An 18,285-nucleotide genomic window follows, 5' to 3' on the forward strand; every position below is an offset into this window, starting at 1 on the left:
TTTTTGGTCACGCACTGTAAACTTCCGACTGCGCAACCAACCCGACCCTCTCACCACACACACCTGAGTGGCTTTTTTAGGGGGGGGACCTTCATGGGAATGTTCACGGTGTGCGCATGCACGCGCGCATTAAAGAAGGTGTATGGAGGCGAAGCAGCTGCTGAGGATTGAAAAAGGCTGTCAGCACATTCCCCTTTCACTAAGTGGAAGCAGCTGGACTGAATTGAGTACCAGTGGTGAGTCTTTTGAAATTTTAATTCAACTTTCTGATTAGAAAAAAAATGCAGATTTGTTTTTGGCAGCAGGTAACTTTCAGAGTGTTGACACTTTAGGGAAACACAATTATGTTTTACAAACTGTTTTGCTTATCTACTGCATCTCTAAAAAGTAAAAAAATCTGATGTGTAACTGATGACATTTTAGCTGCAGTACCCACTCTGCAGCTAAACTCTGAATCAGACACAATAATAGAGGTTTTTCACATATTAGAGATTATTCACAACCATGTACCACTTTAATATCACTTTACTTAAACGAAAGGATGTTGTGGTAGCAGCCTACTTATATAATTGAATTCAACATTTATTTACACTTGGAAAAATATATTGAGGATCAAGATCCCACTTTTCCAAGTTTTTATTTTTTTTACAAATGAAGACAAATAAAATAAATCATCAAAGGCAAAAAAAGGGGGGGAGGTATACAACATTTGTCATATGAGTATCTTTCTAAGAGAAGACACACCAGCAGTAGTCTATGTTTAATTTAGATATTGTGGTCTTGGTAATTAAGCTATGGTTATGACATGGCAAGGATTAGATAAGCAAACTTGGGTTAGGGAAAGATAATGGTTGTTGTTAATGCTGGTGGGGAGTGATTGGATTGCATATGACTGATTGCATTGTTTCCTTTGATTGTTGGTAGAAGACACAAACCCTGAGCTGCAGTGTCAGAGTCAGATGCTGTGCATGTCCATCCATTCACTCCAAACTCCTCAAGTCTTTGGCAGTGGTGTAAGAATGTGGGATGTGTTTTAGTTCTTAACATAATCTGAATCTGAACATAATCACAGGTCATTTAAAGTGTTTGATCAAGCAACCACTTCTGTTGTTTCACTGAGAAAAGATTCAACCTTAAAGATTTTCAACGTGACAGGAAGTAACAGAGTTGATGGGAAGTGGGAAATGTGATCATAAAGGAGATCTTTCACTTCTCCTTCATTTTTTAATAATTACCATCCATTGTTTTTCATAGTTTTAGTTTTCACTTCATGGTGTATCTTTCTCACATACAAGTAAACAGGACATTTTGGGGTCTTTCTCATCAGCAGCTACTACCAGATGAAAGTTAAAGCTGGATAGGATACACAATGTTTTTTGGTGAAAAAACTGAATGTAAACAGAACCTTTTTTGTTTACAAGAAAACTTCACAGGGTAACTTTACGTTATAGTCTCTAAATGGCAAATGGACTGCATTTATATAGCACTTTTTTCCATCGATCTACCAACCTTGCAGAATCCAGGGATACCCTTATTTGCTTTTAACTACCTACTGTCGCAAGTTATCACATTTAAGATTTAAAAATCCTACAGTTATCACCAAGAATAGATTACATATATGCCTTAGGTTTCCATAAGTCGTTGTATGGTCATTAATTGACTCTGATTCACTGACAGATCCACCAAACTTCTGGATCCAGCACACTACAAGGCAGAGAGCATCAAAGTAAAACAATGGAAGAGCAGTCTGCCAGTGAACTATCCAGATCAAGCTTCGTCCTAGCTGACTACGCAGTCTTTGCTGGCATGTTGTTGGTCTCTATGGCCATCGGACTCTTCCAGGCCTTAAAGAAGAGCCCAAGGGAGGACTGTGCTGATGACTTCTTCACCGGGGGTCGGAGCATGCCAGCAGTGCCTGTTGGGCTGTCGCTCTGTGCCAGTTTTATGTCAGCAGTTCAGGTTCTGGGTGTTCCTTCTGAGTCTTCTCGCTATGGCTTTAAATTCCTCTACATGTGCGTCGGACAAAGCATCAACTCCTTTCTGACAGCTTACCTCTTCCTGCCAGTTTTCTTTCGACTTGGCATCACCAGCACCAATCAGGTCATAATGAGCTTCCAGTTATTACCCCAGTTAACTATGTATTTCAGTTTCAAGTAACCTGTTTGCAAAGATCTAAAGATTTCAATATGTATTGTTTAGAAATAATATATTCTTGAAGAATTATCAAAGGAACAAGAACATTTTATTAGTTTTTGATGGTAGCTGACTTCTCAGGAGGATTAAATGAGATAGAAAGGTCTGATTTGAGGGTTTAAACAAACAAGGTACGAGGTAATTTATTTATCATTATACAACACAAGGTTGTACAACACAATTAAGTTAGAAGTCCCTTCATGCTACACAAATACAATACATATATATATATATATATATATATATATATATATATATATATATATATATATATATCCTACAGAGTCCCATTTTGTCCAGACCGGACATTAGCCAGAAGCAGCCTTAAGTCCAAATTGGGCCAGCTTGGCTCCTATCCCAGCTCTTCCTCTCCTCCCGGGGCAATTACACAGCACCCGCCATGGTGCCTGGTCCAGTTGATCTGACTGGGTGGATCGTCTCAAGGTCCTCTGCTCTTTAATCCAAACCCCGGCTTCCTTTTCCGATGAAGAGGTAATACGTGTTTCATAAATAAAGCTGGAAAAAAACAAGACAACAGAGAAAAACAAAAATGTAGCAGAGTTTGAAGGCGCTAGCCTACAGGCCGCAGCATTTACATGCACAGCCTTTGCCATAGTCAAAATCTCCTGATCCAGTCGATTTGAACAATTTTGGCTTAGACTTGGTATAAACTTAAAGTGAAATTACATAACATCATAAACCTGTGGATTTTCATGTGAGTTCAGTAGGTGATTGGAGCCCACCGCAAAGTTAAGAAAGCAGCTGCTTTACACTGTAGACGCTGAGCAACTGTAGGTGCAGAGGGGCAGTCATTGTAAAATGCTAAATGAAAAACCCTGCGCTAAATAAAATTTACTATTTTTACAATATCATCATTTGTAGTAGCTCTCTCTCACAAACACACCATGCTGGCAGGCTAAGCTAACGTTAGCTTACTGTCGTCACAAGACTAACATCGACGCTGCATCTAACCTAGCAAACGTTGAACAGCTACAATAAATAACTTTTCTTTTTTAAATGTTTTTAATTTTACATAGATCCAATAGCGATGCCACGGCCCTCAATTGGCCCATTGTGGGTTTAGGGGTTTAACTGGATGCTCACGTTGCACCCCCTCACGCCACACCCCCTGATCTACAGGCCGCAACCGGACCCTTCTCATTTGAATTTGGTATAATAGTGTCTAAGTATATCATATTTTGGGTCTAATACGGTATTATATGCAGTTTCTAATTACAGCACAATTTAGGTTTATGGTATCTAATTAGGGTATAACAGTGTTTGTTGAACATTTTATTTGTAGTTTTTGTCTAATTTGATACAAAGTTTGGCTTGTTACGTCTTATTAGTGTACCATAAAATAAAGTGCGACCAGTATTTCTAAGCAAACATAGTGTAGAAATAGGGTCAGAATTTCTCTGACACAATGTTGAAATGCACCTGTGGGTCATTAAACGTGATGAATACAAGAGGTGAGGAAGGATGAGGGATGTGTGCAGAGATACTGTGCCATGTTATAACTCCAGCCGTCTGCCTGTCACAGTATCTGAAGATGAGATTTGGCAGAGGGATGCAGCTGTTGGGGAGCGTCCAGTTTCTCGTGGCGACGGTAAGACAGATATCACTGTGTTCTCTGTTACTCGTTATTGTTGAGGACAAAGTTGTATTCAGTGCTCTTAAAGAGGATGTCACATTTTCACAACTTTGCAAATATTTGCTTTGGCTCAGACAGTTTGCCAGGTTAACTCCAGGCAGGCAGTTCTTTAAATTGCATAAACCAAGAATGACTTCTATAATGTCTTTAAACCAGTGAGTCGCTGTGCATGCTGATTCCCTTGTGTTTCCTTTTTCTCAGCTGCTTTATACAGGGATTGTCATTTATGCACCTGCCTTGATCCTCAACCAAGGTAGGAGAGATCACCCGATGCCCCTCTGTATGCAGTAATGGGATGTTTTCATTCATTTGGCATTTTTGTTATAATTCTTTGATATTTGGTCCATCACTTACAATAATATATGACTTTCTCCATGAATTCACAACTTCATCACTGCGTATAAATGTATTTCCAGTCAGAGATGTCCTGCATTTTTACACCCAACACCAAGACCTTGCAAAGTAACATTAGCTGGACCCAGGGAAAAAAACTGTGTATCATCTGTGTATTCATGGTAACAGATCCTTTGTTTATTCACTACTATTCATCTTTTTCCCTGTCCTTATCAAGGTTAAGTCAAGGTGAAAGAAGAATCAACTAAACCGTTTATTGCTGAGAACAGGATGTGTGAAGTGAACTTAGGAGAAATATGAGCTACAGAAGAAGGGGTTGGGGGAATTTTACATAAAGATTTTCAAAACACTGAGAATGACCATTTAACAAAAGTCCAAATTAACAGAGATTAAGTATGTTAGCTCTTGCTTTGCAGTAAACCTTTAGGTACTGTATAGCACAGCAGATTTAAATTTCATGGTAGCAAAAAGATATTCAAAGGTTCAAGTTATAATCCTTAAGATTTTTATTATGTCAAACCTTTTTTTTAGCAACAGTTCTTTTTTTAAGTATTTGCATTCTGTAATTGCATCTCTATTATAGAGCCCAATCAATAAACCGGTGAGCGGATATATTTGGCCGATATTAGCTCATCACACATCAATATTGCTGTATATGTAAGCCGTAAGTATCAGGAAATGGCAGAAATGCCAAAGACATGTTTGAGGTCATTTAGAAACAGTGTCACCATTACATAGTTTGTTCACCATCAGTAGAGATTTGCACACAAGGGATTTACAGGAGAATAATACATGCAGATACTGCACGTGACGCAGATGACAACACCCTGTAATTTAGGAAGACAGCAGACAGTCATGAGTTCAGTATTACCATGTCATCATATGTTTGCTTTAGTCTTCTTTATTCAAACGTAGAAACGCTCAATTAATCCTCTCAGCACACAGTGTGGTTGGGAGCGCTGAAATTAATTCTTCTTCTATTACATTTCTGACATGCTCAATTGCATGTTTGCTGCCTAGGTGTAATAATAATACATTAAAAAAGTTATCAAAAGTCATTTTCATAAGATGTGTCTGCATATAAAAAAAGCAATTACACCCCTCTTCGTGACTATATTGCATTAAAGGATGCCACAGCAAAGTCGAGATTATTAAATTCTGTAACATATTTGAAAATTATCCTCATAAACCACAAACTATTTCCAAACAACTGATTGCTAGAGTTTACTTTTTGTCTAGCATATTGGATAATGAAGGTTTAAATAGCAGTTTTTAAGGAACTGCTGCAGGGAGGACAAAGCATCATACCTGCCAAACTTTTCAAGTGGGGGCTTTTGCCATCACACATTTTGAAATATGTGATCAAACCCATTCAGAGTGTGGTGAATGATGTTCACTGTTAATGACCAGTCATTTTCTATAGTTTAAGAATAAGGTGTTAAATTAAAGGGATATTCCATATTAACACTGCAAGAACAACTGTGTGGGTTTTTTTTATTTCAGCTACTGGACTCAACATGTGGGTGTCTCTGTTCTCTACTGGGATCATTTGCACCCTGTACACCACACTGGTAAGGAAATATTTTTTTCCATCTCATCAAACCAACATAGCTCTTAGGCTAGGCGCTCTTAAACAGACAGGACTGGTTTCTGTTGAGACTCAAATGTGCATCCAGAAATACATATTGACAGTATGCAACATGTCTGGCAGGAGTCCTATCCTTTTAAAATAGGCCGCACATTTGCAAGTGATTATGTAGCCAGTGAAGATTTAGCAGTGTATGTCAGCAGTATGGTCAATGTGTCCTCTATCTGTATCTTGCTGAGAATTTTATCATTGCTGGATTGACAGACCTCTTGACAACTCAGGAATTTTAGTCTGTGGTTTTGGGGTTGTTTCCTGGAGTTGGTTGGGAGTAAGACGTCAGTATGTTTCATCCGAAGAGCTTGTTAGATTGTTGAAAAGGTGTCAGAAACCGCCTTCAGCAACACCTGCATCAGACAATTTTTGGAACTTCATAAAAATAATAACAAGCATGCACACTTTGATTTGTTGGGTGTACTGACGTGAAAAATGTGGCGCTGTTTGAACATCTCTCTCAAGTTCTTAACACCCAGGCCAGACTTCTATGTAGACACTGAAACTGTTGGAACAGCATAAGCGATAAATACATCTTGCCCTTAATTAGTTTTTTGTAAAAGTCTCAGATGTTGTGGTGTGTTTTCCTGTCTGTCTCTTCCATCATCTGTCTGTAACAGGGTGGCATGAAAGCTGTGATCTGGACTGATGTGTTCCAGATTTTCATCATGTTGTTGGGCTTTGTGGTCATTTTCATCCACGGCACAATTCTGGTTGGTGGTCCTGCACTGGTACTGGAGATCGCCAATAATGGATCACGCCTTAATTTTAATGAGTAAAAACACAGTTTTTTCCCCTTCCATTTCAACACAAATATCTGAATAACCCCACATTACAATTTGTGGAAAAAGCTAGTAAGTGGACCTGGAGTTAAGATATTTTTATATTGTATTATATATTAGCAACACATTTAAATGTACTGCTGAATGTCACATGCTCTAGGTGTTATAATGGAAAGTGGCTGTAAAGAGTGGAGTGTCAACGATTTGTTCAATAATGTTTTCCACCAGTTTTGACGTTGACCCTCGGCAGCGCTATACTTTCTGGAGCCTGTCTGTCGGGGGTGCATTGGTTTGGCTGTCCATGTACGGGGTAAACCAAGCTCAAGTCCAGCGCTACATCTCCTGCAGAACGGAAAGAGAGGCCCAGTTGTGAGTGGAGACTATTTTCATCATATATTTTCATTCGTCATTCATATAAAGTACAAGCACTTGAAGATCTACTGTATCAAATGTTTAGAACAGCAATTTAAAAGCTTTCGTGAATTGAATTAAGGTTGAGTTTTCGATTTTAGAAAAGCAACAATGTAGCATCTGTGAAGTCAAAATAACTGATTCTCTCTTTCAAGAGTGAAGTAGGAGTATTTTTGTCTTGACATTGGGGCACTCATGTCACAGCAGAAACTTAACATCCTGTAACCCGGGGATACAAGTTCACAGTATATGCCAATAGAGAAGGGCTCTGTGTGTTGTATTCCCATTTATGCCTGAGACTTCTTATGGTGCACCTGACTCCATCTCCGTCTGAATGGCCTCTTCTCCTCAAATACAAAGAGAGTCTGGACATCCTTGTTTATCCATCCAGCATCCAGCTTTCTCCATTGTTCTTTTTTCAAAGGATTGGTTGTCCTGAGGCCTGTTCCATAAAGTTACCAAATAAGCCAGGCTTATTTCGGTTAGTCTGACTCATTTTCAGTTCCCTAAAGCAAATTCAACATAGTTCAAGCTCAGTTACAATGGCAACTTATGCTGGGAAACTAACCTGGTCCGGGGCAGGTTAACTGTCATGCTAAGCCTGAGTTGTTGCTTAACCAGAGTTCATGTAACACTGACCCAACGGGAAAGCGATGATTTTACCACTGACTTTCTGCCATGCTGCCATATTATTTGACTTTAGTAACCACTATAAGTTAAAAAAAAAGTTTATTAATAGTTTTACATTTAATCTTCACCTGCTGCCATATTCTTTTCTCCCCACTCAAGTTGTTGCTGTTTAAAAGTGCCCCACCCCCATAATTTTTTTGTTGAAATTATTCAAATATACACATTTCATATGTATATTTAATATATATATTAAACAAGTAAACATATATACATTTGCAGCCTTGAGGTTTAATATCTATGTATTCTTGCATAAGATATTTTAATAACCTACATGTTTTCTGTTATTACTAACTGTTTAAATGTATTGTGCCCAAGATTTAATTAGACTGTATCAAAATATTTTATTACATTTTACATCTTAGTTGCTACTTGCGCATTCAATTGATCATCAATTTCTTGCCAGCCTTTCTCTCTCGTTTTGTTTATGGCAGCTGTATTACCTTTTTTGGTTATTAGATGTTTGAATTCTTCATATGTTTCTAATAGCAATCGCTGCTCTCTCTTTACCACTGCTGTTTACCATGATGGATCGATTTGACCCATGTTCGACCTCTCGGGCTGCTTAAGAACAGCGTGCACACACAATTATCTTGACCAATTGAGCCCATGTCGAATTAGTCTGATTGCGTGAACTTGAATTGAGATTTATGGAACCGCTTTTAGCCCTGACTGATTTGTTAGGTTCATTCAAGTCAGGTGTTGGAAATACAGATGCAGGAGTAAAATGGTGGTTACTGTTATGTTGTGTGTGTATTATAGTCATCCTTGCTGTGATGTGACAACACATCTACCTGACCAATCAATGCTTTCTATTCTCTCTGCACCTTGGGTCAGCAATCAACTACAGAGTAGCAATCCTGTCTGTTGTAGTCAACAGACCACTGGACCAGGAAATCTGAATGCCTTTAAGCTCAGTTCCCAATTGTTGCCCATATCTGACATTTTAGCCATGCCAGCAGCGTGGCTTTAGGGATGACAATGTCGGTTTATAGGTCAGTCCACCACTTTGGTCCAGACTGAAATATCTCAACAACTATTGGATGGACTGCCTTGAAAGTTTGTATAGACATTCATGGTCCCCATGAATAGTATGTAGAGTATGAAGTCTACAGACTTTGGTGATCCCCTGGCTTTTTTTCTAACGCCACCATGAGGATGACACTTGTAGTTTTGAGTAAATTCTGACCAAACATAAAACATTTCCATTAGCCTCACCTGTACTTTGTGTTTAGTGCTAATTTGCAAATGTTAGCATGAGCTAAAGTAACATGGTAAACATTTTATCTGCTTATTATCAGCATGTTAACATGGTCATTGTGAACATGTTAGCATTCTGATGTTAGCATTTAGCTCAAAGCACCACCATGCCTAAGTACAGCTTTCCAGAGCAGCTTGCATGGCTGTTGACTCTTAGCCGTGTTTAATGAATGTTCATGGCTAGTCTCCTGTGAGTTGTAACCCACCAATAGAGGAATGTGTCACAATAGCATATTACATTGCCTCTGTTACGTGTTTTCATTATGTTATGTGCCTACAAGGTTTGACGACTGTGCAGATACCCATGAAGTTGAATGTTATCCTATCCTCCCAATACACTGCATCGTCATTCTGATATGCTAAAAAAATAAGGTTATGACAGCTGCTTCAGGGGAGGATCCACTTGATGTCATGGTGCTGACATATTCATAATACAGCTAAATATCTTAATGGGGCACATGAAGCAGTGTAAACATTTTTAGACGTTAGTAAACATTTTAGTTTCATCTTCTGATCTGGCAGGTAGTAGCCTACTGGACTTAACACCAGACAATAAATGGTGACACACATCTAAACGACACCAATATTCCTTACACTAACAGTAAAATACATGTTCTTTTCCTTGCCAGTGTGTTTGGATAGAAGGTGGAATGTTTAACAGCCAATGTTTAAGAGCAGAGTTCAATTATTTACACAGGTATTCATATTTCAGTATGATGTTTGTTTTGTTCCATATTTCATGAAGGTGAAAAGACAAATAGTTTGCTCTGGATTCGGGAACTTAAGACACAAAGTGAAATGAATAGTTTTGTTCATTGTTAGGTAGTTCAGACAATGGTATTCAATAGACCTTTTATATTATCAGACATTATTGCTCTGCAATGTGTCATCCGGCATTTGATATCGTATTTTCAGTATCTTTTCTGACATTTTCATGATGGTATTCTCCATTAAGATTTTTTATGTATGGCTGACTTCTGAGGACAGAGAAAGGACATGGTGTGAGTAAATTAATATTTTGAAAGGGTTTAAGTTGTCACTCCTTCCATTTTGACTTCATAAATTAATGAATTAATTCATGAACATTGAACATTTCCTGTTGAAGCTGACAAGTCTTTATGTTGATAGTCAAGCCTTTCATTTACATGCAAGGCATCAATTAGCATCTAATTTCTCACAAATTGTATTAAAAAGATACAACACCAATTCAGGTTTCACCAAATTACTTGAATTTATAGGTTTTATAATTACAGAAGCATCATCAGGCAAATCTGAAGTTAAACCTGGGTCACTATGATGTTTGCTTTTGATTGCAGGGCACTGTTTGTGAACCAAGTGGGTCTGTGCCTCATTGTGAGCAGTGCAGCAACCTGCGGCATCGTCATGTTTGCTTATTACATCAACTGTGATCCGCTGAAGTCTGGGAGGATCTCTACCCCTGATCTGGTACTCCAGAAAAAATATTCATATTGATCCATGACCAGAGTATGATACTGTGTATGGTACAAATGATACTGGGTTTTGAAAGCTGTTGCCATTACTGGTATTATGTAGTGCAAGTACAGATGTCTCACAAGTCTCAGGGTTGTTAATGCACTCCCATGCGTTCCATTGTCCAGACTGAAAGAGAAACATCTGTAAGATTTTCTTTGCCAAATATTCCATCCATCATCCATCATTTGAAGTTCTGAAGTTTGACTGGGCTATATTATGTGTTACTTTACCCCTCAAATGTTTAATTTAGCTGTTTACTACACCGGTGCTTTGATGTAACTAAGGTCAAACAGCACTGAAAGCTGAAGTGTATTTTATATATAGCAAACAGGATAAGAAGTTACCTTTTATTGATAGGTGACTCAAGACTGTGAGAACAATGACTTGATTTTATTCAATGAAAAACAATTTAGAAGAAATTAATTTATTTTCTAACACAGATATTTACTTATCCACTATTTCCCCTTCTCTCTCTACTGATGAAGTATATGCCGTACTTCGTGTTGGACATATTCAAAAATCACCCTGGCATTCCAGGTCTTTTCCTTGCCTGTGCATACAGCGGGACCCTCAGGTATTTAAATCTTGGTTTCTCTAAACTTATGACAGTTTCCACCCTAACATTACAGGGAATCAGTGGTGGAAAGTAACTAAGTACATCTACTCAAGTACTGTACTTAAGTATAATTTTGAGGTACTTGTACTTAGTACTTTTTGGCCTTGTGACCTCTTACAAAAAAGCAGTGTGTGGTTGGGGCCCCTTGTCACATTTCAGTCATGTCTATGACTATCTGTCTATTGTGAGCAGTCCCACCACGGTAAGATCTCCCCTTTAAACCTCTCAGATGGTTTTATTTGAATAAGTGGTCGAAGTTCAAAGAGAGAAAATTATTCAAAATCTCACATAAAAGCAAAGATTAGATTAAAGTCCAAAATACGAATACAAATGTATGTACAGAACATAGTTTTTCATCTTTCCTACCCCATTAATCATCTCATAACCCCTCAGATTTATCCTGTGACCCTTGGGAACCACTGGACTAAACTACCTAACTGTATATAAAATAGTTAAGACACGGTCCTTTCCACCTTGAGCTGCTACAACAGGAAAATGTTACTTATGCAATGATGCATAAATATAAACAATCTAATGGTGTCATATACAATAGTAAAACACTTAAAGGGGCCATTTTTCTGCACAATGAGTACATTTACTTTTGATACTTTAAGTACATTTTTCTGCTGATACTTCTGTACTTTTTCTTGAGTAAACAATGTGAGTACTTCTGCACAATGTCAGTACTTCCACTGCAGGGAACTAATTCAAGCCCATTAAAGCCACAATGTGTAAAGTTTGCTCTATATTTGTAACAGGATCATAATTAAGTACAATTAAGATAAATATATTTTCTTTAGAACTTTTAAAGTAATACTTTGTGTAGTTTCGAGATAGTAACAAACCTTAATGAAACACATTTGAGCATTCTGCCTTCCTTATTAGCTGTGATAGTCACAGGATTAATTGAAAAAAGAAAGAATAGTGTGTAAACATGGCAAGTGAGCTGCTGATGTGGGATAACTGTTGACCACGTGTCTTTTCCACAGCACGGCCTCCACAAGTATCAATGCGATGGCTGCAGTAACGATGGAGGATCTGCTGCGACCTCATCTGATCAACATGACCCAGAAGAAATTGATCCTTGTTTCCAAAGGACTATGTAGGTTGATTCTCACCAAATATATACACTTAATTGTTTTGTTTTACTCGTGTATGTATTCTTAAAACCAATTTGCTTTAAAAAGACAGCCGTGATATAAGGCTGTAGACTCTTGATGTATACCAGCACCAACTGTTTGGAGTACAGATTATATTTTATCATCATTTCATCATGTTTCATTTCATATTTCACATCACTTCAATAGTAGATGATACCACTTCCTGAAATTTTGGAACCAAGTTCAATGCAAAAGATACATTTTCACAGTTTATTATTTCAGTTTGTTTTTTTTCTCTCTAAGCGTTCCTGTACGGAGTTAGTTGTATCACCTTGGCTGCTCTCTCCTCCCTGCTGGACTGGGGAGTTCTTCAGGTATAATACCTAAATATTACTATATTTCTGTATATGATATTTAATCCATCATGCAATCCCCAGTTCATTGTAAAAATGTTGCTTTAAGAGCTTTATATGGATCTCAATGTGCCGCCTTAAAGCTGCAACCTGCAAGTAACTTATGAAATGATCAAATATTTAAAAATATTAATAAAATGTTTAATAGTTATTTGTTAGCAATAACAATTAGGCAAGCCACATACAGACAATAGTGATTACTATTTCAAGTTTTTTACGTTTACTTTACTATTATTTTAATTGAAATTTTTATGATTTATCAAAAATTGCAACAGACGAATACAACTTATATAATAGCAAATACTGTCTTAATCTTGTGCAAAAAAAGCAAGCCAGGACATTATAAGGAAAGAAATAGTCAAAGTTGAAACTCAAGAGCTCTTTTGGTTCAGTTTGTCTATTTAATTTTCTGACCTCAGTATAAGATTTACTTTGTACTCTGTAATAAAGTCTCAGTGGTGTGTTTAGTTGCTTTTCCAGAACTGCCTTTGTCTTCTCTATTCAGGGATCGTTCACCATCATGGGTGTGGTCAGCGGTCCATTACTGGGCGTATTCATTTTGGGGATGTTTGTCCCAGCAACAAACAAGATGGTGAGTGGCTTGATTTGTACTCTTTGTACGCTGTAGTTCGTTTGTTGATTCTCCAATAACCCATAAGAAATTTTTACAATGGAAATACCTTTAATCCTTTTTTATACAAAAAGTAAAATTGTGTTGTCCTAGATCTTTCTTTCAGAGCTTCAGCTTTAAATCAAACTTAACAAGATGCCACCTCTCTTGAACCACTCTGCCGAGTCCACTTGCTTATAATGGTGATGTAGCTATAATGTAGCTTTTCTTAAAAGGCAAATGGCTACCAACACTGATTTTGTCGTCCCTAGTAAAGTCACAATTTTAGAAACAAACTAGGATTCGTTAACAAAAAGGAATGCACCACTGATCAGAGGGCAAGTGTTGGAAAATCATTTTACAAAAGATTCAATTAATTCCTGATTGTTTTAGACATGGGATAAATGCATTCACGTAAGTTCCTCTGCTTTGTGCTATTACTGCGCCACTGCTGTTTTATTATGAACACTTTGCGTAAGAAGGCCAAGCTGTGCTTCTATCTATTAAGGAAGGTTTGTACTTTCTATGTTAACCACAATTGATTGCCGATTGTTGAATCTGTATTTAACAATTAATTTCCAGATTTAAGAATGTCACTGTTTAACCCCCCCCCCTTTCTCTGTTTTTGGAGCCCTGGCACACAAAGCTGACCTCAAAGAACTCAAAGCACCAACAAAGATCAACTGATGTGTTGCATCCCATTTGCCTCAAATTGCCTCCCGTCTTCTGTTAAAAGTTGTACTTGGACTTTCAGGGGGCGTTCTCAGGAATATTAGTGGGCTTCTGTGTCTCTCTGTGGCTGGCTGTTGGTTCAACTCTTTACCCGCCTAGTGAGGAGACCATGGGTGTGCTGCCCAGCTACGCAGGCAAGTGTGGACCTAGCAACATCACGCTGAACAGCAGCCCTAACCAGGACCAACACTCCATCTCCACCCCGCTTCACCACGATGACCAGGGGTCAGTGAGTTCAACAAGGCCTGCACTGATACACAACTCCACAACTCCCCATGTGGTTTACATTGGTTAAAGATGGAGATCAGTATCAATAATCACAATTTATTTGTACTAAAACTAATACAAATAAAAATTAGACAAGATGAATGAATTCCTTTAATGAATGTGGTGTTTGATATGATGTAGTGTATTATAGCACAGAGTAGTGTAAAATTTAGCCTGGATTTTGTAATTGATGTAACTTTATAGACTGATAATGTCAGATAAAATAAAGACACTAAGTCCTGACATAGAACTAGATGCATGTTACAGCAATAAAACTGACCTTTTCCAAAACTAGGGGCCTGCTTAACTTCTACTCCATGTCCTACCTCTACTTCGGTGCCATGGCGACTAGTTCGGTCGTGCTGGTTGGGCTGATAGTGAGCTATGCAACAGGTAAGAAGATAAAAAAGACACATGATGACATATTATTCAGAACTGCTGTTTTAATTCAAGCCAATAAACTACACTGAGTTGCCAGTATTTTAGATACACCAACCTACACCCAATGCATTCCAAGGCAACTGCTGTGCAATAAAAGCTTTCAATGTTTTTGATGATACTGTTCAGAGAGGTGTGATTGAACTCAGTTGTCATTTTTGTGGTGATTAATTGCATTACATTGCATTGGAAACTGAACAAATTCTGTTGTTTCTCTCTACACAGGACCAACAAAGAGGACTCATATTAGAGAGGGTTTGTTATGGTGGGATCTGAACAAAAAGCAAGTAGATGTCCCATCAGAGCGCAGAGTAAGTACTATATAAACAAGCTTATGACTTTGTTGCCTGTTGTTTTATTTGTGTAGATGCACCTACAGAATGTAGAAATGTACGTAAGACAACAGGATGAACTGGATGAACCAACATCTTCATGAATACAGGAGATTATCTATGTATTATCTTGGGCTAGCTAACCACTGGACTTATGGGTTCACATTTTTAGTATGGAGTGTGCATGTTTTCAACTGAGACTCTTAATGTAATAATGTTATATATCAATTCTGTAAAATGTACAACAAGAAGGATCCCAACTTACGACTCTTATTATTGTTAATTGATCATTCTGGAACAGATTTGTTATGACACTATATGTATATGTAATGTGAATGTGTTGGCTGACTGTGTTTATTTTAAGACTGGAACAATGTCCAGGATGTTTCCCTGCCTTCCGCACAATGCATGCTGGGAGACACCTGTGACCCTGAATAGCAACGACCAGGTAAATAAATTAATGAAGAAATCATTATCTTTGATTGTTACTTAACAAATGAATTTATACACTTTCAGGTAACAATTTTAAATGTGAGAGATATCAGAGTCGTACTTGTGATCACCACTTGGAGCTTGATGTGTGTGATTTTTTTCAGTTGGAAGCATACTTATGGTATGAATGTAATGTATGGCATACTGTATATGGTAGATAAGATGTGTATGTAGTATCATATCTACAACAACTCTAGACTGCTTTAACCCCACAACTACTACAGTCTCAGCGCTGATTGAACTTAAGATTTTGAAATCAAAATCATGTTCAGGGAGTGTGCCCCTGGGTATTATTGTTCACTATGTGTGTGTCGACTAACTTGTTGTCCATCAGTTTTCATTTCTTATTGTTTTAAAACCAAAATCGTGGTTTTTTTTGCAGGGAGACAAGGCGACAGATGTGGCATCACAGCTTGTGCCTTTGAGGGACCTGCATAAAGAGGACGCAAATGAAAAAGAAGAGCCAACAGATGTTGGGAATATTAAATCACCACTCAGAGTTGAGGTGTTGGACAACTGAAGGTTTTTATCCCAAATAGCACTAATGACAGTGGCATTTCTTCTTTATCAGCAGTAAGCATTTTTAGCACTAGACTTTCTTTATCCTGTTCAATTCAACTCTTAATTCCTAAAGTTTACTAGCTACGTTTAAGTAAAACAGAAGACTATTTTAAAAAATCTATTTCTTAAAATGTGATTGAATAATGAAGGCCTTTATTATTGTGCCAAGGATTGTATTGACTCTAATCAAATACCCTCAGGTGTTATTTGAATTCCTTTAATGTTGACGGGCTCTTTCATCAGGACATTCATTCTGGTATGTCCCATATCTGTAACAATGCACACCTGCACTTCAGCCAGTGTTAATGGTTATGTGACAGGCAGTCTGGGCTGTGTGTGTGTGTTAACAGTAATTAAACTCTTGTTTCCTTGTTCTTCCGAGTTCATGTCTTTATGTTATATTACCTTCCTCTTAAATGGACATTTAACATAAAGTGGTATGGCTCTGTTAGTAATATGTGCTAGTACCACTCCTATAAATGGGAGATCTCCTTGCCAATTATGGCTTTCCACATAAATATGAACTGCAGGAAACTTCTTAAAGATATCAGAAGCATTTTCAGCACTAGTTCATAGGTCATTACTCATCCAGTCCACACACAGCCACCATCAGTAGGGACCTGTTACACAAAAACAAGCAGCAGGCAGCACCATAATTGTCTATGTAGAACCCAATTCATCATAAATTGCAATCTACTATATCCTGGAAGCAAAGGAAGAAACAAAGACATCTTCTGTTGTGAATAGCTTATTAATGGTACTTTGTGGATATAAAATGTTTCCTTGATTTTGACTCTGATTGCTACAGTTCATATATGTTTGGCAAGCCACTGGTTGGCTCCACTTTCAATGAAGGAACATTAAATGAGACTATGCAACTTTTAAAATAAGAAATAACACAATATTCCTCTTACAAATGAAAAGTTGAATTCATAAGCAATACAACACACCCATGCTATATTCAGTAAACTAAACTGACTTCATGACTCTTCTCTACTTGTGCTACTGTTCCACTATTTTAGCGTTTATCCCATAATTGCAGCTTGTTGCCACAGTTGCCGCTTATAAGTAGGCTGGCTTTAACTAATGTACACTCCCCAGTACAACTACCAGTGGTATTAGCAGTTTTCAACATACAATCTGAAAGAAACACCTTCTCTCTATTTCTAAGTAGGTTTTATGCACAACTTTTATAGCAACAATAAATAAAATATATGCCACATTACAGGTTTTTCTGTCTGTGACTACATTCATGCGTAAAATCTCCAGTGTACTGGAAATGGGTTGTTAATGTTAGGAATATACTGGGTCATAAATCATTTCCTGTTAGAGTGGCATGTTGGCTTTGCTCACAGTAAGATAGTGGCAGCTACTGAGATAATGATAGCCGGCTTTCAGTCTCTGGCCCTTCAAAGGCACGTGGACATCTCTACCTGTGCTGGTTCAGGTTTGTTATCAGTGGGGGAGGATCCAGCTTTATGAATGTGTATTTTATGTCACAATACATTTCCTGTCTCAGGAGAAAGCTGCAGATTTAAGAACATTAAGAGTTAGGTCACAAATTTCTAACCTAAATTAGGTTTTATAGATAAGATCCTGTTTTTTACTTTCACATAAAGAGGGGAATGAGTATATGGATATGTTGATTTAACTCTAAATTAATAACATTTTTGACAATTACTACATGATTGCTTCTGCATCATTCACATTCCAGTGTTACATAATGTAGCTTTAATGTTTTTAAGTTGTTTTGTTTATTTTCTTGTAAATGAGGTACCCAACAGATTTTAACTATAGATCTTTTAGCTAAATAATGACACCAAAAACACAGTATATAGTGGGTACATCAAACTGAGCATTGTGTTGCAGACATAGGTGAAGAGTCTTATTACTACAAATATGTAGCTTTTTCATGTGCTTAAACTTTTATGAGGACATTATCAAACTAGTATTTAATTTCTGCTTTCACTTAAGAATACTTTTTAAAATTGAAATATTGCACTTATTTTAATTGTTTTGTCTCTTTCCTTTCTATGTTTTGATAAATCTTTCTGATGATGAAAAGATGCTCAGGTATTTGGAGAGCATCACTTACATGGAGAAAGAAGTTGTTTTTTTTTTTGTTTTTTTTTACTTATGTTGAAACGGTTATGACCATTCATTTTTAAAATAGGCTTAAAGAAACTAACTTTTCTAGTGAATTTACTTCATGTTGTGTTATATATTAGGAAAATAACCATACTTCTGCTT

General features: G+C 37.4%; 1 protein-coding gene across 2 annotated transcripts; it reads left to right on the top strand.

Annotated features, from left to right (window-relative positions):
* Positions 1-93: 93 nt before the first annotated feature.
* On the top strand, positions 94-16,410 carry slc5a5 (solute carrier family 5 member 5). Of its 2 annotated transcripts, none has more exons than XM_044200597.1 (17): positions 94-236; positions 1,678-2,100; positions 3,737-3,802; positions 4,049-4,100; positions 5,705-5,772; positions 6,461-6,615; positions 6,851-6,991; positions 10,297-10,426; positions 10,960-11,048; positions 12,080-12,192; positions 12,494-12,564; positions 13,109-13,195; positions 13,968-14,170; positions 14,508-14,605; positions 14,876-14,961; positions 15,347-15,430; positions 15,857-16,410. In XM_044200597.1, exons 2-17 carry the CDS (start codon positions 1,735-1,737, stop codon positions 15,992-15,994), a joined length of 1,947 nt encoding a protein of 648 aa, XP_044056532.1. In that variant the 5' UTR covers positions 94-236; positions 1,678-1,734; the 3' UTR covers positions 15,995-16,410. The 2 variants fall into 2 exon arrangements, with proteins under 2 accessions (XP_044056532.1, XP_044056533.1); XM_044200598.1 differs by lacking the exon at positions 94-236 and adding an exon at positions 3,231-3,364 and having other exon boundaries at positions 1,969-2,100.
* Positions 16,411-18,285: the final 1,875 nt, after the last annotated feature.

Source organism: Siniperca chuatsi, linkage group LG6, assembly GCF_020085105.1.
Source record: "Siniperca chuatsi isolate FFG_IHB_CAS linkage group LG6, ASM2008510v1, whole genome shotgun sequence".
Lineage (NCBI taxonomy): Eukaryota > Metazoa > Chordata > Actinopteri > Centrarchiformes > Sinipercidae > Siniperca > Siniperca chuatsi.

Coding starts and splice junctions, on each gene's coding strand:
- slc5a5 (XM_044200597.1), top strand. CDS start 1,735: ATGGAAGAGCAGTCTGCCAGTGAACTATCCAGATCAAGCTTCGTCCTA. Junction 4,101..5,704: donor TGCCTTGATCCTCAACCAAG/GTAGGAGAGATC, acceptor TTTTTATTTCAG/CTACTGGACTCAACATGTGG. Junction 6,616..6,850: donor TCACGCCTTAATTTTAATGA/GTAAAAACACAG, acceptor GTTTTCCACCAG/TTTTGACGTTGACCCTCGGC.